The sequence below is a fragment of the Mobula birostris genome, chromosome 9, assembly GCF_030028105.1.
Source record: "Mobula birostris isolate sMobBir1 chromosome 9, sMobBir1.hap1, whole genome shotgun sequence".
NCBI classification, from domain to species: domain Eukaryota; kingdom Metazoa; phylum Chordata; class Chondrichthyes; order Myliobatiformes; family Myliobatidae; genus Mobula; species Mobula birostris.
In genome coordinates, this window is record NC_092378.1 from 100347926 (window position 1) to 100370684 (window position 22759).

At 39.2% G+C, this 22759-nt stretch overlaps 1 protein-coding gene across 2 annotated transcripts in view; it reads left to right on the forward strand.

Moving 5' to 3' along the window:
- The window catches only part of dctn5 (dynactin 5), a 27591-nt gene extending 9215 nt beyond the window's left edge, over positions 1 to 18376 (forward strand). The window contains exons 4-7 of one of the 2 annotated variants that reach the window (XM_072268454.1): positions 3167 to 3278; positions 13090 to 13192; positions 14556 to 14687; positions 16342 to 18376. In XM_072268454.1, coding sequence (XP_072124555.1) covers positions 3167 to 3278; positions 13090 to 13192; positions 14556 to 14653 — 313 coding nt within the window. In that variant the 3' untranslated portion in view covers positions 14654 to 14687; positions 16342 to 18376. Of the gene's footprint in view, positions 1 to 3166; positions 3279 to 4640; positions 4851 to 13089; positions 13193 to 14555; positions 14688 to 16341 lie in introns of those variants that run through there. The other variant, XM_072268455.1, reaches the window with a different exon arrangement.
- The last annotated feature ends 4383 nt before the right edge of the window (positions 18377 to 22759 follow it).

Consider the following 22759-nt stretch of genomic DNA (forward strand, 5'->3'; position numbering starts at 1 on the left):
TTGAAACCGCTAGCTATTGCCATTCGTGACTCCCCTAATATATTTGGTATTACCCGTGGAAATGTGTCTCATAAATTATCACTATATGCAGCTGATCTACTATTATATATTTTTAACCCAGGAAAATCTATTCCGGCAGTATTAACTTTGCTTGCTCAGTTTAGTAGCTTTTCTGGTTATAAACTGAACCTAAGTAAGAGTGAACTCTTTCCATTAAATATGCAGGTTCCTATTTATAGATATTCTCCATTTAGATTGATTACTGATTATTTTACTTATTTGGGAGTTAAAATTACTAAGAGACATAAGGATCTATTCAATTTCAACCTTTTACCATTAATTAATCAGGTTAAACAACTGATTACTAAATGGTCCCCTTTGTCTCTATCATTGATTGGCCGTATTAATGCTTTTAAAATGATTATTTTACCCAAATTTTTATATTTATTTCAAGCGATACCGATTTTTATTCCTAAATCTTTTTTTGATATTATTAACTCTAAAATTTCTTATATATGGCAAAATAGAAATCCCAGATTAAGTAAAAATTACTTACAGAAATCTAAGAAAGAAGGCGGTTTGGCATTGCCTGTCCTAAGATTTTACTACTGGGCAATTAATATCCGATACTTAATATTTTGGACACAAGATTGGAATATAACTCCAAGCCCACGTTGGGTAAACCTTGAAGGCCATTCTGTACAAGGGTTTTCTTTAGCCTCCATTTTAGGAACTTCATTGCCTTTTGCACTATCTAAATTGAATAAACAAATTTTCAACCCTATAGTTAAACATACATTGCGAATATGGTTTCAATTTCGTAAATTTTTTGGCCTGAATGAATTTATGTTATCAAGTCCTATTATATCTAAATTTTTTTTCCAACCTTCGGTAATGGACCAAGCCTTTTTATGTTTTCGCGATTTATTTTTGGATAACCGCTTTATGTCTTTCGAGCAGTTATCTGAGAAATTTGATTTGCCTAGATCCCATTTTTTTAGATACTTACAAATAAGAAATTTTTTAAATATTAAGTTGCCTACCTTTTCGACTTCCAATCCTTCTGGCACTCTTGATAAAATTTTAGGCTTTAATCCTTTGCAGAAGGGATTAATAGCAATAATTTATGATATAATTATGAAATTACAGCCAGATATATCTGACAAAATTAAAAATGAATGGGAAAGGGAACTTCAACCTTCCCTACCTACAGAGAAATGGGATAAAATTTTTCAATTAGTTAGTACTTCTTCTATATGTGCTAAACATACTTTAATACAATTTATAGTACACAGAGCTCATATGTCCAAAGATAAACTAGCTCGTTTTTATTCCCATATAAACCCTACTTGTGATAGATGTCACTCTGAAGTGGCTTCTTTAACTCATATGTTTTGGTCCCGTCCTCTTTTGGAAAAATACTGGAAAGACATTTTTGACATTATTTCCACAGTTCTATGTTTCGATTTAAAACCCCATCCTATTACGGCAATCTTTGGATTGCCAATGGTAGAACGTAGATCTTTGTCTTCAGCCTGTTGAATGATAGCTTTTGTTACTTTAATGGCGAGAAGATCTATTTTGTTGAACTGGAAGGAAACTAATCCTCCAACTACATTCCAATGGTTTTCTCAAACCATATTAAGTTTAAATTTAGAAAAAATTAGAAGTGATATTTTTGACCCTTTAGTTAAATTTGAAGAAACTTGGAAACCTTTTATGCAACATTTTCACATGATGTAATCTGACCTTTCAGAATCTTTTTTCTAAATTTAAATTATATGATGAGAGGAGCGGAGTTAATGACATTATTGAACATGTCCGATATAAGCTGTTGGTCTAGCCCTGTGTTTTTTTTTCTTTTCTTTTGGGGTTTTTTTTTTCCTCTTTTTTTTCTTTTGGGGTTTTTTGTTTATATTTTTTTAATGTTTAATCTCATTATGAGTTTGGAAGTCTTTTATATCTATGTTACTTAAAATTCATTTTATATATGTTGATGAACATTTTTCCAATCTCTTTGTACCAACTTTGTTATTGAGTTTGTAATTTTGAAAAATTAATAAAAAGATTTATAAAAAAAAAAGGGACAGAACTGGCCCGCCGGTTCATGCTCTAACTTGGGGTACAGTGAATTTTGATGATATGAGACAGGAGCTTGCAAAGGTTGATTAGAGTTAGTTGCTTGTGGACAAAGGGACTACAGGCAAGTGGGAGGCTTTTAAAGGTGCAACTGTGAGAGTTTAAGGTCTGCGTGTTCCTGAAGGGCAAGGCTGGTAGGGGCAGAGAACCTTGGATGATGAGGGATGTTGAGGCACTCTGTAGGAGAAAGGAGGCATGGGTCAAATACAGGCAGCTGGGATAAGGGATCTCTGAGGAATATAAAGGATGCTGGAGTGTACTTGAGAAGGAAATCGGGAAGCAAAAAAGAAACATGCGGTAATGTTGGCAGGAAAGATTAATGAAAATCCGAAGAGATATTATGTACTTAAAGGGAAAAAGGGTAACCAGAGAGAATACAGCTTCTCAAAGACCTAGGAGGACACATTTGTGTGGAGCTGCAGGGGATGGGCCAATAATATTTCTTTGAGTATTTCTCCTGCTTTTACCATGGAGAAAGACATAAGACTTCAGAACCAGGAAAAGTAAATGGGGAGGTGTTCGGTAGTTACTATTATTAGAGAGGAGATGCTAGATGTCTTAAAAGGTATGACAGGTAAATCTCTAGGGCCTGTACAGGTATATTCAGGGAGGCCAGAGAAGAAATTGCAGGAGCCCTGCCTGAGATGTTTGCATCACGATTAGCCATGGGTGAGGTACCTGCAGACTTGGGGGGTGACAAGCATTGTACCTTCACTTAAGAAAGGCAGCATAGTAAAACTGGGAACTATAGCCAATAAATCTAGCATCTGTGGAGATAAGTTACTGGAACAGATGCTGAGGGTTAAGAGGTACATACTTCTGGAAAGGTAGTGGTTGATTAGGGGTATTCAACATGACTTTGTGTGTCGCTGATCATGTATAATGAACTTCACTGAGTTGTTTTTGAAATGACTGAGAAAATTCATGAAGGCAGCGGAGGAGATGTAATTTATATTGACTTCAGTAGCCTTCATTAAGGTTCCACATGGTATGAGAAAGTGTTTGTTTATTAAAATTCTTCTTGCAGGGTTGCCTTCTTTCCACTGCACATTGGTGACCATGTATTCATCGAGGAAGACTGTGTGGTAAATGCAGCCCAGATTGGATCTTATGTTCACATAGGGAAGAACTGTGTTATTGTAAGTACAGAACTTTTTTAATCACTCAGTCTGTAATTGTACAGTATGTTGACCATATGTAGGAGGCAGGAACTTTCAGCAGAGTTCAGTGACTGTCTGAGCTTTGGAAATGTGTTGGGGATTGTATGTGGAAATGCTGTGGTTGGAGGCGTGGGGTATCAGTTAGGAATGAAGAAGCTGGATAAATGCTTTGTGGGTTTAGCAAGTGTAATTCTGGATGCTGTGCCTTTTAATGTGCCTTTCAACCCAGCAAATGTCCAAAGACAGCGCTCACTTTTAACATATGGAAAATAATTAAGTATTTGTTAAATGTTATATAATTTGTAGCGTCTGTTTTGTATTCGAGGAGGTGTACTGGGGTCTTTCCAGAATAACAATGAAAGTTCGCTTATTGTTTTATGTCGCTATTGGACATTAGTTTAACCCCTACCAGCATGCGGTAGCCTCTTTGACAGGCAGCTCTTCAAGCATCCTAAACCGTCATTCCCCTTGGTGCACGGTTAACAATTAATAGAACAATAAATATTGACTGGTCTTTATTTATTGTCATGGGATTGTTGAGTTTTTTTCCTCCAGGGTAAGGGAGTCTGAAACTAGAACTGGCCTTCAGTTCTTTATTTCCTCTTGAATGGAGCACACTCCCTTGGCATTGCATTGAATCTCTAGCCCTGGGTGGAAGAACCCCTTTCAAATTGCTCTGTCATTTTTAATCAACTATCTCTAGATCTTCTTTTACCTCTTTTAGAAATGTCAGAGTTGTGTGGCATGGACCAAGTCATGCATGCTGACCGAGTAGCCTCCCTGAGTAGTCCCATCTGCCTTTCCAATCAATTTGTATCGAAATGTCTTTTAAATGTTATAATTGTACCCACCTCTAAAGCTTCCTCTGGCAGCTTGTTTCATATATGTACCACCCTCTGTGTGGTGCAAGTTGCCCCTTGGGTCCTTTCTAATTCTTTTTCCTCTCACTTTAAAATTATGACCTCTAGTTTCAGACTCCCTTACCCTGGAGGGGAAAAAAACTAACCACCCCCTTATCTAGTTCCATCATTACATTATAAACTTCTATAAGCCCATACTTGGCCTCCTGCTCTCAGCCTACTTTGCCTCTCCTTATAACTCAAGCCCTCCAGTCCAAGTAACATCCAGTGAATCTTCCCTAGCCCCTTCTGCAGCTTAATTACATCCTACCTATAGCTGGGTGACCAGAACTGCACACAATACTTCCAAGATTGGCCTCACAAATGTCTTGTACATGTTTAACATGACTTTCCAAATGCTTTATTTGGTGACCTGACTGATGAAGAAAAGTGTGCCAAATACCTTAATGACCACCCTGCCTAACTGTGTTTCTGCTTTCAGGGAACTATGTACCTGTACCACTACATCACTCTCCATCAGAGCCCTGTGCCCACTAATTTGTATTTGCTCTTTGAATTATTTGTATCAAACCCTCTGCACTTTTCAGTATTAAACTTAACTTGCCATGCCACAAGTCTATTTGTATCTTCTTTGAGTCTTGTATACAGTGGATTCTGGTTAATTGGAACACTTTGAGACCAGTACATTTTGGCCTATGTAAGTGGCTGTCCCAATTAGCTGGTTTCATGGCATATTTTTTTAAAACTACCGTTTAACTGAATAACAAGTTACAGGTGTGCACTGCTTAACATCCATTCGGACAACGTCCGATCGCATATATGATCGTAGTCCCGATTGGAGAATGTGACATAGCGGACGTAACCAATCTTGTGTATCACGCATCTCTTGAGTGTAGTAGCGTTATCTCTCTGTTTAATTTTCTTTGGAAAATATTACCAGTGCATCATGGCTTCCAAACGCAGCAAAACCACTCCTAGTGATAGCAGCAGCAAGAGGCAAAGGAAAAGTATTGATTTGGAAGTGAAACAAAAGGTTATTAAACAATATGAAGGTGGAAAACCAGTGAATGCTATTGCTCGGGATTTAGGCATGTTGCACTGGACAATCACGACGATCCTGAAAAACAAAGAAAAAATTCTCGAAGCTGTTAAGGGATCAGCCGCACTGAAAATTACAAGGCTCACAAAAATGCGAGGGGGACCTATATCGGATATGGAGAAATTGCTGATGACATGGATTTAGTCAGTACAGGTACACTACAGTACTCCATGTAGGTTTGCTAAGTATATAATATGGTGTTCGCACAACGTCCAAATCACATAATGTCCGATTTCACAGAATGTATCGTGGACGTTAAGCAACACATACCTGTATGTAGTTAATGAAATGTGGAACAAATCAGAACACTACAAATGCTACTACAGGTCTACGAAGCTGTGTATTAGTTTCTAATAGTTATCAACAGAGGAACTCAGCCTGTGTATGCTGCTCTGTAAATGAACAAAATTAATACTACATGCAGATGATGGACTGCCTTCATATAATGCTTTCAATGATCACTTCTCCATAATCTTCATAGTGCCTAACTTGTTGAAGTAGTGAAATTGTTTCATTTATATTCATGGCTCTTTCTGGCACCTCCAAGCCTGAATCCTTGAAACTGCAGTGAGCATAACAGTTCTGAATTGTCTTACTGCTTATTTCTCGCCAACACATGCAACTCACACTATTTTAAAAACTCATCAAAGTTGCTGGTGAACGCAGCAGGCCAGGCAGCATCTCTAGGAAGAGGTGCAGTCGACATTTCAGGCCGAGACCCTTCGTCTAGTCCTGATGAAGGGTCTCGGCCTGAAACGTCGACTGCACCTCTTCCTAGAGATGCTGCCCGGCCTGCTGCGTTCACCAGCAACTTTGATGTGTGTTGCTTGAATTTCCAGCATCTGCAGAATTCCTGTTGTTTGCTATTTTAAAAACTGTTCGCTCTAAGCACAGTGTAGCGTCTAACAGCCACACAAGTGCACGTGACTGACGCTAGTTGGAAACTGTTCTGCAACAGTCTCCTGTCCCAATTAAATAGTGTAGTGTCCCAAATAAATGAAGGGAATCCTGGCTATTTTCTTGATTAGTTTTTGTTCTTTAAGAGGTGTCCAATTAACCAGAATCCACTGTACAAAGTTCTGCTGGAAATAATGCGCTGACACTCAATCCAAGGCAGTAACATACTGAAAAGGAATGGTTAAAATTTTGAGGAGCATCACTACACCAACGATTCCAAAAGTCAAACTGCTTATTCTCTGTTACTTAATCAATTTTCTGTCCATATCATGAGTCCCATTAATTCCATGATCTTCAATCCTGATAACTTGTCTGTTATGTGCATTTTAGCAAAAGCCTTTCGAAACTTCATTGAAGTCAACAATTTGCCTTTAACAAATCCAGGCTCTCTCTTCTTAATCAATCCATACACATCCAAATGACTGATAATTCTGTTGTTAATTGTTTCCCCATCAGAGAGGTGAAACTGATTGGTTTATGACTGGTGGATTTATTCCTGCACTTTAATAAGGATGTAACATGTAAAATTTTCTATCCATTGGTTCTAGCCTTAAATCTCGAGAGGTTTGTAAGTTTGTGGGTAGGACCTCTGCAGTTTCCTCTCTCAGCAGCCGAGGATGATTTATCCATTTTAAGTGCAGTTAGCTGTTCTAGTACAGGTATGCGTTGCTTAACGTCCACGATACGTTCTGTGAAATCAGGCGTTACGTGATTTGGACGTTGTGCGAAAACCATATTATATACTTAGCAAACCTATATGGAGTACTGTAGTGTACCTGTACTGACTAAATCCATGTCATCAGCAATTTCTCCATATCCGATATAGGTCCCCCTCGCATTTTTGTGAGCCTTGTAGTTTTCAGTGCAGCCGATCCTTTAACAGCTTCGAGAATTTTTTCTTTGTTTTTCAGGGTCGTCGTGATTGTCGAGTGCGACATGCCTAAATCCCGAGCAATAGCATTCACTGGTTTTCCACCTTCATATTGTTTAATAACCTTTCGTTTAACTTCCAAATCAATACTTTTCCTTTTGCTTCTTGCTGCTGCTATCACTAGGAGTGGTTTTGCTGCGTTTGGAAGCCATGATGCACTTTACGGTAGTATTTTCGAAAGAAAATTAAACAGAGAGATAACGCTACTAAACTCAAGAGTTGCATGATACACGAGATGGGTTACGTCTGCTACGTCACATTCTCCGATCGGGACTACGGACGTATATGCGATCGGATGTTGTCCGAATGGATGTTAAGTGGTGCACACCTGTATCTACACTTTATCAACGTTTCCTTCATCCAGAATCTCGATGAGGGAAGATTCTCATCAAGAGAATCATGATAAAGATTTACCATGTCACAAGCCTGTTTCTATCATCTTTGAGCTGTGTATACAGTGGATTCTGGTTAATTGGAACATATTGGGACCAGTACATTTTGGCCCATGTAAGCGGCTGTCCCAATTAGCTGGTTTCATGAAATTAAAAAAGCTACCATTTAACTGAATAACAAATTATATATTTAAATGAAATACAAAACAAGTTGGAGAAGACAGGAGGGGGAGGGATGGAGCCAAGAGCTGGGCAGGTGATTGGCAAAAGTTCTTAGCTCCATCCCTCCCCCTCCTGTCTTCTCCTATCATTTTGGATCTCCCCTCCCCCTCCCACTTTCAAATCTCTTACTAGCTCTTCCATCAGTTAGTCCTGACGAAGAGTCTCAGCCCGAAACGTGGACTGTACCTTTTTGAGAAATTGTGTGGCTTGTTCGAATTGTGTAGTTAATGCAAAAGTTGTGTTGTTAAAATGCTTCATTGATATAAGGAGCATTGGGACGTCCCAGATGGTAAACTTTTCTAGTGTAAATTAATGCTGGTAATATCAAAAGGTTGAGGATTTATTTGTGTATTAAACTGTCATTTTAATCTTGCCTGAATCCTGAAAAGTGGACTGATACTGACCTCACCATGGTGCCTGATCTACTTTCAAGTTTATTTCTGTTTCGATCTTGATTGTATTAAATTATACAATCCACACCTGTTCATTTAAACTTTTTTGTGCTCAAATATTGACCTTTCAATCAAATCAGTCAGTTCAAGTGAAATAAACACCATGTGCATACAATTTCTATTTTTAAAAAAAACTAATTTCAGAAAAGAACATCTTTGTATTGGACATTGAACTGATTTCATGATCCTTTTCCTAATATGAAATAAATATATGAAAAAGAAAAATGCTCAACTTTGCACTGGATAAATGCACTTAGATAATAGCTGTTTTCCACGAACTCTATTATAGCTTAATCGGAATGGTGCAGTGTAGTATATAGAACTGCAGAGGGCATTGCTAAGAGAATCACACTGCACTTTTTAAGTGCTATTGAACAGTACAGAATCAATTCTAATGCATCAATTATTTTCCCAGTATCATGCACATAGCAAGTGATGAGTTATCCAGCACAATTTTCCAGCATAAATGGCTATTGTCTGTCACTCACAACCAAAACTTCATCTACAACCTCCCACATTTTCTATTCAAACACCATTTAAACATACACACTTAATGGCAGAAAACTTTCAAAGACAGCTCTTAACCTCACTGGATACACTTCCCACACCTTACAAGATGCTGCAAGTTTTAGTTAGCGGTAGCATAGTATTTAATAGTGTAAAGCTCCATTTCATAAATGGAGTGAAGGCAACATTTTTTCCTCCATTGTTTTTATGGTGTTTTCTGGAGGACAGAACATCAGTATCTTCCTGCCGTGCTTTTTAAATGGCTATCCTGATGACTCTCCTGCCACGGAGGCAAATCTAATAATAAGGATGACATGGACCAATATCTTTACATCCCACTCAGTAAATGTAAAAGAGTTTTTTTTCTCCTACAAGCTACCCCTCCTTCAAAGCAGCCACTGTCTGGTTGTCATGGGGAGCCCGTGCTATGGCTGCAGTGCTGTTCCTTCCTCTTAGGAAACCCTTCCGAACTGAGGATGAATTATATCCGCTGGTTCTGAAAATGACTTCTGAGTTGTTTGGAAACCACAGACTACCGCAGGTTGGGTAGGTGGTGGCTGACTTGGAGGAGAGTTGGATAATTTGAGAGGTGATCCACTCCTTCCATTGCTAATGAAGAGCCTTTCTGTGCTCTTGACCTCCTACAGGTTCTTGCCTCCTGCTCCATTTTGAGCAGTCATGGGCCAGAGGTTCCCAGAATGCAATTCTTCAGGGAATCTTTGAGCACAACCTCGATTTACTTATTTATTTTTTACACAAGAGATTCTGCAGATGCTGGAAGTAAAGAGCAACACACACAAAATGCTGGGGGAGGTCAGGCAGCATTTATGGAAATTAATAAATAATGGATGTTTAGACTCTTCATCAGGACTGGAAAGGAAGGGGGAAGAAGCCAGAATAATATGGTGGGGAGAGGGGAAGGAGTGAATCTTTTCCTCTGTCCATCTGATAATTTCTTCCTATAAGAGAGTTCAAAGTAGAAAAAGAGTGTTCAAAGAGTGTTTTAGGACGCTGGTGTCAGACATGTGGTCTGCGGTGAATTTCATCCTTTGCCAAGATTTGAAAGTGGTGGTGCATTTTTCCCAGGGTTTTGTCATGAAGACAGTATTGTGCAAAGGTCAGGCACCTTCAATTTTTAAATATAAATTTTGTTTTAGATGTTTATATTTTCTTCTCTATTAATATGTCAGTAGAAAAGAGCAAGTTTTAGATTTCCAAACACTTATTTTCCAAAAAAATTAAATGTTACGTGCATTTTTTTGTATTTTAGCCCAGTGATGATTAAACAAAGGTAACAAGCAGGATGACATACTCAATGACATAATGAGTTGAATGAACTAAACTGATTAATTGAAACAGAAACGGTTGAAGAAGGAATCAAACTCTGTGATGGACAACCAAACTGAAAGGTGTGGGTGGGGCAGATGTGACAGGTTAACCTTCAAATCATCAATTCTTACACCATGGCAAGAGTGAACATAGCAACAAGACACAAGGTAGTCATCCTGTATCAGCAAAGTCTCTCCCAAGCAGAAATTCTGTGAAGATGCGCTGTCCAAGCTCTTCTGAAGAAGCACCAAGAAACGGGCAAGGTTGAGAACTAGAAACGCAGTGATCGGCCATGAAAACTGTGTACAACAGTTGAGAGATGTATCAAACTGATGGGAAGAAGTCGAGCACTGTTGTCAGCTCTGAACTTTCAGAAACCCCCCCCTGGAACCCAAGTACACTCCTGTACAGTCCAGAGAAGTCTTGTCAGAAGTGGTCATCTTGGAAGAATTCCTGTCAAAAAGCTATTCCCCTGAAGTGGAAACAAAGCCAAGAGACTCAACTATGTACAAAAACATAAGACTGTGGTGCTGAACAGTGGTAGCAAGTGCTCTGGACTAAAGGCTGATTTATACTCGTGCGTACTAGCTTACGCCGTAGCCTACGCAAGTGGGCTACGCCGTTGTGAGCATTTATACTTGTGCGTTGGTGTGTCTGCAGTTCACCGCCAAAACGCTAGTTGGCGATGGAGTTTCTACGCCACTGTGTTGAGTTTCTTCATGTTGAAACTCAACATGAAGAAACTCAAACTTCAAACAATGGTAACTGAAACTGAAGGAGGGTGAATTTTCTGTGCTTGTCTGGCCACTGAGAGACATGGACGAGGAAATGCATTTCAAATATTTTCGGATGTTGGCAGGTAGATTTGACGATTTGGTTCATTGTCTCCAACTATTTATTTCGCATCAGTGTACGCACAGTATACTCAGAGACTGGCAATCACCATTCGAGTTTTAGCTTCAGGTGGAAGTCAACAGGCTGTAGCAGCTAGCTACAAACTGGCGTCAAGCACAGGGTCCTCCATAATTTCAGAGGTCTGTAAAGCCTTATGGAAAGCATTGCAGCCAGAGTTCCTTCCCTGCCCTTCAGTTGCCCAATGGGAAGCTATTGCAGTGTAGGAGGAAATGCGATGCTACCAAGTGGACCAATCACAGTTGTTTCGGTCTGTGTCGCCATGACGCATAGTTATATTTTGGGAGAGGTGTGCGTTAGGGTACGGCATAGGGTTTGGTGTAGAGCAGGGGTCTCCAACCTTTTTTTGCCCTGCGGACCGGTTTAATATTGACAATATTCTTGGGATCAGCCGACGGGGGTGGGCGGGGGGTGGAGGGGGTGATGTTCAAGTAGGGTTAAACTCACCTCAACATGTCTTTTACAGTTAGGGTTGCCAACTTTCTCACTCCCAAATAAGGGACAAAAGTAGCAGTCAAATCCCGGGACACTTTACCCCAGGGAAGACTACCATGACCATGAAGCCTTGCGCGGGCACCTGTGTGCGCATGCGTGACGTGCGCGTACGTGCCGATTTTTTTTTTCCCCCACAAATTTGTTTTGCCTTCATCTTCCCGACTATACTGTACATACGTTATTTCTACTTTATATAGGCTGTGTATTTATCGTATCATTCTTGCTATTTACTGTATGTTAGTGTTATTTATTTTCAGTTTTATGTGTTATTTGGTATGACTTGTTAGGTTATTTTTTGGGTCTGGGAATGCTCAAAAAATTTTCCCATACAAATTAATGGTAATTGCTTCTTCGCTTCACGCCATTTTGGCACGAAAGGTTTCATAGGAACATTCTACCTTAGCGTGGGAAATACAGGACAAACCAATGTAGCTCAATATACGGGATGTCCCGGCAAATACGGGACATTTGGCAGCCCTATGTTCAAGTTCAGCAGTGCGTGACAGGGAATGAGGAAAGGTGCAGCTGACTCATATCGTTTCCTCATGGCCCGGTAGCACATGCTTTGCGGCCTGGTACCAGTCCGCAGCCCGGTGGTTGGGGACCGCTGGTGTAGAGTACAGTATAGGGTTCGCGGCTATGCTGTACCTACGGCATACATTTGACGCACAAGTATAAATCAGCCTTAAGTCAAAATTTGAAATTTTTTGCTCAAATAGGAGGCAGTTTGTCCATAGAAGAGCTGGAGAGCGCTACACAGAAGAGTGTCTGCAGCCAACAGTGAAGCATGACAGAGGCTCCCTGCAAGTTTGGGTCTGTTTCTGCAAATGGAGTCTGCGATCTAGTCAGAATTAATAGAACCCTCACTGCTGAGAAGTACAAGAAAATTCCCCTCCATCATGCAATACTATCAGGGAGGCATCTGATGGGTCCCAACTTCATTCTACAGCTGGATAATGACCCCAAACACACATTCATAAATAACTATCTTCAGTGAAAGGAGACAGAAGTTCTACAACAGATGGTATGGCCTCCACAGAGCTCTGATCTCAACATCATTGAGACTGTCTGGGACTACCAGGAGTGACAGGAGCAAGTGAGGCAACCAAAGTCTTCAGAAGAACTGTGGCAAGTTCTCCAAGATGTGTGGAACAACCTGCCAGTCAATTTTTTTATAAAATTGTACAACAGTGTACCTAAGAGAATTGATGCAGTTTTAAAAACAAAAGGTGGTCACATCAATTACTGATTTGATTTATTTAAAACTATGTACTGTTTTTATAGTAATATTTTTGATATTTAGAAACTTTTCATTATTTTTTAAAGCCTCTTTGGTTTACAGATTTTTTTTTACATGTGCTTAAGACTTTTGCACAGTACGGTATCTTTTGTCAAAGGATACTGTTGTACAGCAGAGGTGAATAGTAGAGGAAATTTTACTCGGGAGTTTTGAGTACAAGGCCCATTCTTGCATATGCTTTTGATTGGCGCTCAAGTAAAAGCAACATGGTCTGCATCTTGACCTTTGAGATTTGTTTGTTTCAGTTGTTGTTACTGCAATAAAAATGGGTGATATTAACTGTCTTAGATGAAATAATGGACATGTTTGTTTTCCACCATCTATCTCTCCATAGGGTCGAAGGTGTGTTCTCAAAGATTGCTGCAAGATTCTGGAAAACACTGTCCTCCCTCCAGAAACAGTGGTCCCTCCTTTCACTGTCTTCTCTGGCTGTCCAGGTAATTGAGAGCCTTGCATACTCAGCAGAGTCTAACATGATCACTGGACTGGAGAAAGGCTCTCCACCATGCTTCCTGCAGTTATGGCTAAAAATAACTGCGTACACTTTGTTATTGCCATACTGCATTAACTCTAAACAACAGTCGAGTACTCTCCCATTGAATAGAAAGGTGAGTACAGAGGAAGCAAGTTATTTACAGAAACTTCCAAACTCCCTTTCTTTCTTTATTAATCTTTTTATTGATTTAAAAAAAACCATAAATACAATCAAGAGAAGAATTAGTTCAAATATATATATGTCAGTAACAATATAAACCAAAATTAAGATAGATATTGTCAAAATCATACATATTGTTAAACTAGTATAAAATATATAATTAGAAAAATGAAAATAACAATTCTCCTCTATCAGTTTATGAAGAGAAAGGAAAAAATATTTGGTTTTAAATGAAAAGAAAAAAAAAACCCACTACACTATATATATATATATAAAAAAAAGGGACTGGGCAGTCCATTTTGAGGATACGACCAAAAAAGAAAGAAAGACTTTCTGATCAAATCTAAAACTTCGAGAGAAAAAAAGATTGAAAGAGTAATAAATCAAATCCAAACTCCCAACGGTACTATGCAATACTAATATTTGCACATGAACTTCTCAGTTGTAGTTTTCTGCTTTCTTTGAAATGGTAAAAGGGTTTGTTAATATTGGGGCATGCAGTTGGTGGATTTCCCATTCTGTTTCTGCTGACCAACATGCAACCTTTGATTCTGGAGTAAGTTTTCAGAAAAGAGGGATGGGCAAGAAGGGTGAAAGCTGCTGGGCTGCCCCTGAGCCAGGAGTTGTCCTTGATGCCCGGCTTCAAAGTGGTGGCTTCCATGGCCCAATGGCAGTCTCCTTAACTCCGAAGGTTGCAACTGTGTTGAATTTCTTTCTCTCGTTCCTCAGCGGCATAAATAGTTTGTGCTTGTCCTGGTTGTATGAGATCCTCTTCCTTTCAAGGTGTCAGCTCTGTTAAAGGTCATGAGTTTGGGTATTGAGCCAAGCATTTGAGAAAAAGATTTAAACATGTGTTGCCAATGTGGTACAGAGGGAGTGAATGCCTTTCAGTTGGGTGCTCTGCCATAGCATGGTGAACGTGAGAGTTCTACTTGGAGTACTGGCCAATGTTCATCGATTCCTTGTTACATATTCCAAATTGACGACTGTTCCCTTTTTTATAAAGGTCTGTATTTGAAAAGTGCTACTTTAAGCATTAGTGATTTTGTGAGGTGAACTGTTTTTGTCACCTTGTTTATGAAAGGATTGTGATACTTGAAGGGTGAGGAGAATGGACTTTAAGATGGTTTTCTATTTTCTGGCAGGCCTTTTTACTGGTGAACTCCCTGAGTGCACACAGGAGCTGATGACTGACGTTACAAAAAGCTACTACCAGAAGTTCCTGCCACTTTCTCAGATTTGAGATGGGCCTTTCCTCCAAAGCACCACGAGAAAAGGTATGTTAAGGGAAAGTGAATCAGTTTGTGGGTGAGGGGGTGCGGAGAGGGAATCTCTGCATTTAAACAGCACTTCCAGGTGAATGTGAGCAAGCACATGGATGCATAATGATCCTGATACTGAGTTTGCTAAAGGTTATTTCTGTTTCTCTTCAGTTTCCTTTATGACTTTTATAGGAACAACAGCAGTGATCCCAACCCTTCCTCCCTCTGCCCTACTGCACCATCCTGCATTTCTGAGGCTCATTGAGGGACTTGCACTATTTTTGTCAGTCACTTTCAGTAATAAATGACACAAACAGCTTTCTGAAATCCATGACCAGAGCAAGCCCAGCAGCTCCCTCTCCTAAGGATTGAGGACAGGCTTATATTTGGTTCTCCTCTGTGGCACTCCCAGCAACTTTGCTAACTCCAATTCCTGTGAAAACAATCAATAGTTAGCTCACAAATTTAGATTTGGAGGTAATATTTATCAGTCTCAAACAATACAGAGCTAAGGCAGGTAGACAGCTAAGAGGACAATAGGTGCAGAACAAGTGCGCAATACCGAACGTTAACAAGTACTAGGCCACTAGGCCAGTGGTGGGCAGCACACGCCACATTTGAGTAGGGTTTCATTTATACCAAAATTTGTACACAGTATCAATGTTGAAAAATTTATTCAATCCTGGACAGAGTGATATGAGATTAAATTGGGAATGATCTATGTGCCTTGGTACTGTGTCCTGACTAATCTTCCCTTAACTAAACAGATCAACAGCTGATTTATGATCTTGCATTATCCAAATTGGCTGTAGCATTTAACCCTTTTATTAATGGGTGCACAGTAATTCATTGTGTAACTGACAATGTTAAGTATTCAATAAGATCCCAAATTGTATGCCTTTGCATGGAAGACAGCCCTTGTACTTGGATGTCCACAATTATTCTGCTCTTTTAATTCACCTTCTTGCCCACATGAATTACTTGATTTATTTTTTTTTGCCGGAACATACAGGTTTAGATTAAGATTTTCAGCACAGACTGAGGTAATTTGACCCAGGTGGTCCTTACTGATGTCGGTGCTTCACACATGCCTACTCCATCTCTCCTCTTTATGTCATCTAACCCTTTTGGGAATTTCACTCCAGGGATAATGGTCTGGTCTGATTTTTAAACTGCTCTTGTTTTTGTACGTGAGTGGGGTGTGGAATGTATTAGGGGGTTATCATTGACATTCATCTAAGAAAATTTAATTCTTACATATTCATTTTCAGAAAGCTGTTTGTGTCATTTATTACTGAAAGTGACTGACAAAGGTGGGTCAATGCATTTGGGGTACAGATTAATTGGAATTAGTAGAATGGCTTCCTCCTTTTCCTATATACCAGCACGTAGTCGGTAATGTGCTTGCCATGGGATCATATACAAAGGTTTGGGCCCAAAGGTTTTCTGTGACATTATTAAGCATAGTTGTTACTCTTTTGTCAAGTCCACAGTGCTACAAACCTTTTAAAAATGGATAATATAAAAAAAGTTCCTTCTCATAATAGGCTGACGATGTTAGGCAATTCTCATTCTGATCCTGAATGTCTGTTATACTATGTTCTCAGAATTTAAACTCTTTAATTTAACTCTTTAATTATCTCACTATAATTTTTTTCTCTCGTTGCAGAACCTGTTTTACTGAGGACCTGAAAGTGAACAACTAAACAAAGTTTAGACGCTGCCTGGATATTCCCACTTGATGAAGTGGGTCAGGCAAAGAGAAAATTATGCATTATAAGTAGTTGTTTCTTTGGTCTGGAAAAGACTGGCTGCTCCATCACACTTGAAATGACAGTGTGTGCAACCTTCAGTACATAACTTAATTTTATTGGCCATGTTCAGTGCCACAAAAAAACTGAGCGTAATATATGCTGTAATTATTCATGAAATTAGTTCTGAGACATTCAATCACTAAGCTTCCTGCATATTCAAGCAAGGTTAATTGCATTAATCCGGTTCTTGTTAGAAAAGACATTTTGTTGTGGATGCGTGTAATTGGTGCTGTTTCTCAGAAAAGTGATGCTGAGTCTCTTTACTGATTGTATGAAATGGCACCAACCTTTGACTGACAGTATAACTATCACCTGTTAAGATTCATGCTGTAAAACAGGATACAGTAAAAGTGGCTGGGGCAACAAGTTGTACTTCTAATAACTAGGTAATGCAGAACAAATCTAGCAGTAACCACCATGAAGTGACATCACATAAATGAAATGCAATCAGACATATTATAAATCATACACCGTCCAGTGAGGCAAGTGGTGATACTTGGTGCCAAGTGGCCTTTTCAGACAATTTCTCTTCTCATCAACATCCCAGTCATTTACTTTTTACACATTTATTAATGCTTTTGCCAATTAAAATGGAACGTGTCATCTCCGTTAAATATCTTAGTTATTTTGCCCTAAAACATATAGTGAATTTTCTTAAGAATTAAAAAAAGATGTTGTCCATCTTGTTGATGCATAACATGGCAAAATGTTAGTTTATGCAGGTGCTGATCCAAAGAACATAATTCACCACAATTTTCAAAAAATGTATGGAAGAATAATCTATAGATGAAAACCTCCTGTCCTTAAATGCAAAAATGTCACAGTATTTCCTGCATGTTTGCTGCATTCCTGACTACCTATTTATACTTTCGATAATATTGTTCAGAAAAACTCTTGGTGGTGACAGGTGAAGTTTATTTTCTCATTGAGGACCATTTTCCAATTTTTGGACATTTCATAACTATTCATGATTGAAAATTTACAGAAGTGCTTCTTGACTGACTTCTTTCAACACTTGTATGTGGTATTGAGGATTTAAGTGTTTAACCATTTCATCCTCAAAATCGGTTTTATTATCACTGATTCGTCATGAACTGTATTTGTGGCAACAATTACAGTGCAAAACAATTATGAGTTACAAAAAATAAATATATAGTTTAAAAAAAAAGAGCCAGAAATTCTAGGAATTGTCATTCCTTTAACATATTTTCCCTTAAATTTCACTTGAGATTTACTTCGAGTAGCTCTGCCTGTGTTATTTTGCAGATGAATGGCTGAACAACTTGCCAACTGTTTCAATCTTGGATCTTAAAGGTGTTTTCTTTAAAACCAGGTGCATCTAGTCTTTCATTTGTTTTCTCTACCAACAAATTGAAAAGAAAATTTTGACACTTATGGTAGAATTGATATGTTTGTGATGTGTCTAATATAGTTATAGTTTTTGGCAGTTTACTTGTGAAAGCATCCACAAAATATCAAGATCAAAATATTGCTTGCCTCTATTCTACAGTAGTAACCTTCCTCCAGTGTATTTGATGGATGAATAAAAGCAAGCCAGGTATCAGCTGGGTATATTTCTCCTATTGTACAGTTGCTGTGCCTTTACAGCAAACTTACACTTATTCCATATTCACTCAAGCTTGTCACTCTTCACACATGAAGAGTAAAATGACCAAATATTAAAGAAATTAGAATATTACTGGGCACTGCAGGGATTCGTTTGCCCACCGTTATAAATGACATCTGAATCCTGTCATTTTTAGCCTCTTTAAGCCTGTGAATGTATTTTAACATTATCAATTGACAACGCCAAAAATTTGTTAGTTGAAGTAATTTTTGATGCCTTTTTTCAGTCTGACAGATCCCTCTGTGGATTTTACATAAACTGCTTTCATAACATTAATAATTGCTACATTTTACCTTTACCTTGAAAATACATTCTCTCTCCTTACTTTGAGTGACACTAGTTTTCTTCTGATACTTCTCATTTGAAATTCATTTGGAGCTAAATATATCTGACGTAACGTGAAAGCCGTCAAATTTTTGATATCAGATGAAAGGAAGCATACATTGGAGGGGCTTGTATGTATGTGACAGGATCTAATTTGCAAAAGGCCAAAAAGTTGGCAAATGCCAGAATCTCTTAACTGCAGCCTGAAAATTGCTATTGAGCCCACCTTGCCTGTATCATCTGTCTAAAAGATATATTTTTTTCTTGTTTACCTGGTTTTCCATATGCAGATAGTACACATTTAAAATTGTATCTGGGAGCCAGGGTGAGAGAGTTCAAATGCTAGGATTTCTGGTTCGATAGCATTCTCGAGCCTTAATTTCCCAACTTTTCAAAGTTAATTGGCTTAGATTGAGATAACTGCCCAGGCTATTGATAGGTTGTCATAAGATTTGGTGATTTCTGCCCCTTTTACTCCTTACTATCCCTTCCATACCCAACCAGGCTTTAGAATTTTGTTCCTCAAAGGGCAGTGGAAGCAGAGCCTTTGAATGTTTTAAGGTATGGGTCTTCTGGATTAGTAAGGGGATGAAAGGTTACCATAGGACTATGGGTTTGCTTTTATAATCAGATCGGCAGCCATATTCTTGTTCAGAATCAGGTTTATTATCACCAGCATGTGTTTTGAAATTTAACTTAGCAGCAACAGTTCAATGCAATACATAATGTAGAAGTTTTTTTTAAAAAAAAGATAAAAATAAGTAAATCAAGCACAGTATATGCATATTGAATAGATTAAAAATTGTGCAAAAACAAAAATAATATGTTAAAAAGGTGGGAAGGTGTTCATGGGTTCAATGTCCATTTAGTAATCGGATGGCAGAGGGGAAGAAGCAACACTCACAACACGCTGGAGGAACTCAGTAGGTCGGGCAGCATCCGTGGAAAAAGATCAGTCAACGTTTCGGGCCGGAACCCTTTGTCCGAGGGGAAGAAGCTATTCCTGAATCACTGAGTGTGTGCCTTCAGGCTTCTGTATCTCCAACCTGATGGTAACGGTGAGAAAAGGGCATGCCCTGTGCGTTGGAGGTCCTTAATAATGGCTTTCTGAGACACCATTCCTTGAAGAAGTCCTGGGTACTTTGTAGGCTAGTATCCCAAGATGGAGCTGACTAAATTTACAACCCTCTGCAGCTTCTTTTGGTCCTGCAGTAGTGCTCACATACCAAACAGTGATGCAGCCTGTCAGAATGCTCTCCACAGTACATCTATAAAAGTTTTTGAGTATTTTTGTTGACGTACCAAATCTTTTCAAACTCCTGATGAAATATAGTCACTGTCTTGCTGCCTTTATGGCTGTGTCGATATGTTTGGACCAGGTTAAGTGCTCAGAGATCTTAACACCCAGGAACTTGAAACTACTCACTCTCTCCACTTCTGATTCCTCTATGAGGATTGGTATGTGTTCCTTTGTTTTACCCTTCCTGAAGTCCACAATCAGCTCTTTCATCTTACTGACGTTGAGTGCCAGGTTGTTGATTTGACACCACTCCACTAGTCAGCATATCTCACTCCTCTTCGCCTTCTCGTCACCACCTGAGATTCTACCAACAATGGTTGTATCATCAGCAAATTTATAGATGGCAGTTGAGCTATGCCTAGCCACACAGTCATGGGTGAAGAGAGAGTAGTGCAGTGGGCTAAGCACACACTCCTGAGGTGCACTAGTGTTGATCGTCAGCGAGGAGGAGATATCACCAATCTGCACAGACTATGGTCTTCTGCTTGGGAAGTCAAGGATACAATTGGAGACAGTGGTACAGAGGCCCCAGTTCTGTAACTTACCAATCAGGATTGTGGGAGGGTTGGTGTTAAAGCTGAGCTATAGTCAACGAACAGCATCCTAACATGGGGTGTTTGTATTGTCTAGGTGTTCTAAGGCCACGTGAAGAGCCATTAAGATTGCATCTGCCATTGACCTATTGTAGCAATAGGCAAATTGTAGTGGGTTCAGGCCCTTGCTGAGGCAGGATTCAATCTAGCCATGACCAACCTCTCAAAGCATTTCATCACTGTAGATGTGAGTGCTACTGGGCAATGATCAGTGAAGCAGCTCACACTATTCTTCTTATAATTGTTGCCTTTTTGAAGCAAGTGGGAATTTCCACACACAGTAGTGAGAGGTTGAAAATGTCCTTGAATACTCCTGCTGGTTGGTTGGCACAAGTTTTCAGAACCTTACCAGGTATTCTTGTCAGGGCTCCCCCTCTTTTTCTATTGAGTGGCTTGAGGAGCCAAGTGGCCTACCTCTGCCCCTAATTTCAATGTTTGTATGTTCAAGAGTTGTGCCTACGTGCAACAAGACCTCATCAACATTTAGGCATGAGCTGTAAGCAGCAAGAAACAATCACACTAAGCAATGGTTATCTTCCACAGGAGACAGCCTATCTTTGATAGTCAGTGGTGTTACCAAGACTAAACCCATCCACCCTCTGCAAAAAAAAAAGGGTTGTGGTGGATTGGTGATTCACCGATACCTTTTCAAGGGCAATTAGAGATGGATTATAAATGCCTTGTCAGTGTTGATCAGATTCTGAAAAATGAGAATAAACAATTCCTGAACCTCTTCACTTGCCCTATTACAAAACACTGTTATTACATCGGACAATTAAATATGATTGATCCAATCACTGCCACATTTTCCTGTTCCTTCTCTATACAATTCAATTATCATACAATTCAAATGCCTGTCAAGCAACTGGTTTGTCTGTGTGCACTGTGTATATTTAAAAATTAGTAGACAAGTACGCCAGAGTTTTGCATCCATAACAGGTCCACAAGTGAAAATCTCTCGCATGGTTATGAATTGTCAATGCTCTCATCAGTCGGCCTATCTCTGTACAGTCTGCATTCATTCTGCAGACAACACTCCCAGCTAACCCGCATATTACAAGTAGCAACCTCGCTGTCATATTTAAGTAATTTTCTCTTTGACTTGCTGAACCCAAGAAGACTATAGTGCCTTTACAGAGCAAAATTAGCCCAATATGTCTTAGAGTAATATCAAATAAAAACATTTCGAAACGGAGCTATGTAGAGATATCTTAGCCTTAATCAAAGAGAAGATAGAGACAGTTGAAGACAGAAGATAGAGTGAACAGTTTAGCCCCCACAACTGGCTTTCTTGGTTGATCTTTCAACTGCGTGCACCGACAGTTCAGCACCACCTTAGATCCTTCAGTTGCCAAGATCCCTCAATTTCGGTTTTGCCATACTGTATATAATTAGCTGTAGAGTTTACACTATCAGCGTGGGTAAAGAATTGCAAAGATTTACTATTCTCCGGGTGAAAATTCTCTTCTTGCCTCATTCCTGAAGAACAGCACTTTATTTTGAGTTAGGCTAGGTTTGCATCCCATGGAGCTGGTTTGGGATATCTTAGCCATTCTCGCACCAGTCCCCACGTTACGTGTCAATGGAATCAGGCTACTTATTCCCTTGTAGGACAGCCCTTTCTGAGCGTAATTGATCTGGTGAACTATCACCACCACAGGTCTATCCAACCGTAGGTAGGGAGACCAGATCTGCATGCAGATTTCACCAGGGCGATCTATAATTGTCAGTATGCATTGGTCAAATCCTTGTATAATTAAGGTCAACTTACCATTTACCCTCCCGTCTTTTGACTTGAATTATATCTGACAACAGCTTCCACACCTCGATGTTTGAATGTTCATAAACAAGGACATCCAGAGCTCTAATTAAAAGATGGAAAGGTAAAGCAAAATGATACATATTTTAGGCAGCGTGTCTGGAGTTGGTAATTGAATGCACGTCTGCAAATGATGGAGTAGTTAAATCCAATCATTAATGAAAATCAGAGGGTGTGCAATTACTCTGTAGGTTGCAGGACTGGGAAAGGTTGGATAAGGCCACAGTGTGATTTGAAAACAATGGTGAGGATTTTAAAATGGGGTGTTGTTTGAACTGAAGCCATAGCAGGTTGGCAAGCAGAGGGTGACAGGGCAGTGCAAAGCAAGTTAGGAGTTTTACATGTCCTTGGGTTTGTGGAGAAATGGACCATAGGGAAGCCAGCCACTAGCAAGAGGGAATAGCTATTGAGGGTTTTTTAATTTAAAAAATAGACTTTATTCATAATCAAGAACATATACAAAAGAATGAACACTGTACAAAACTTTTTACATTTTACTGTTATTTGGTCAATACATTCGGGATGCTGAAAGTTTTTACCAAAAATAAAGATAAACTTGTAAGGATAGGGCATTTGATAAGGTATCCCATGCAAGACTTATTGAGAAAGT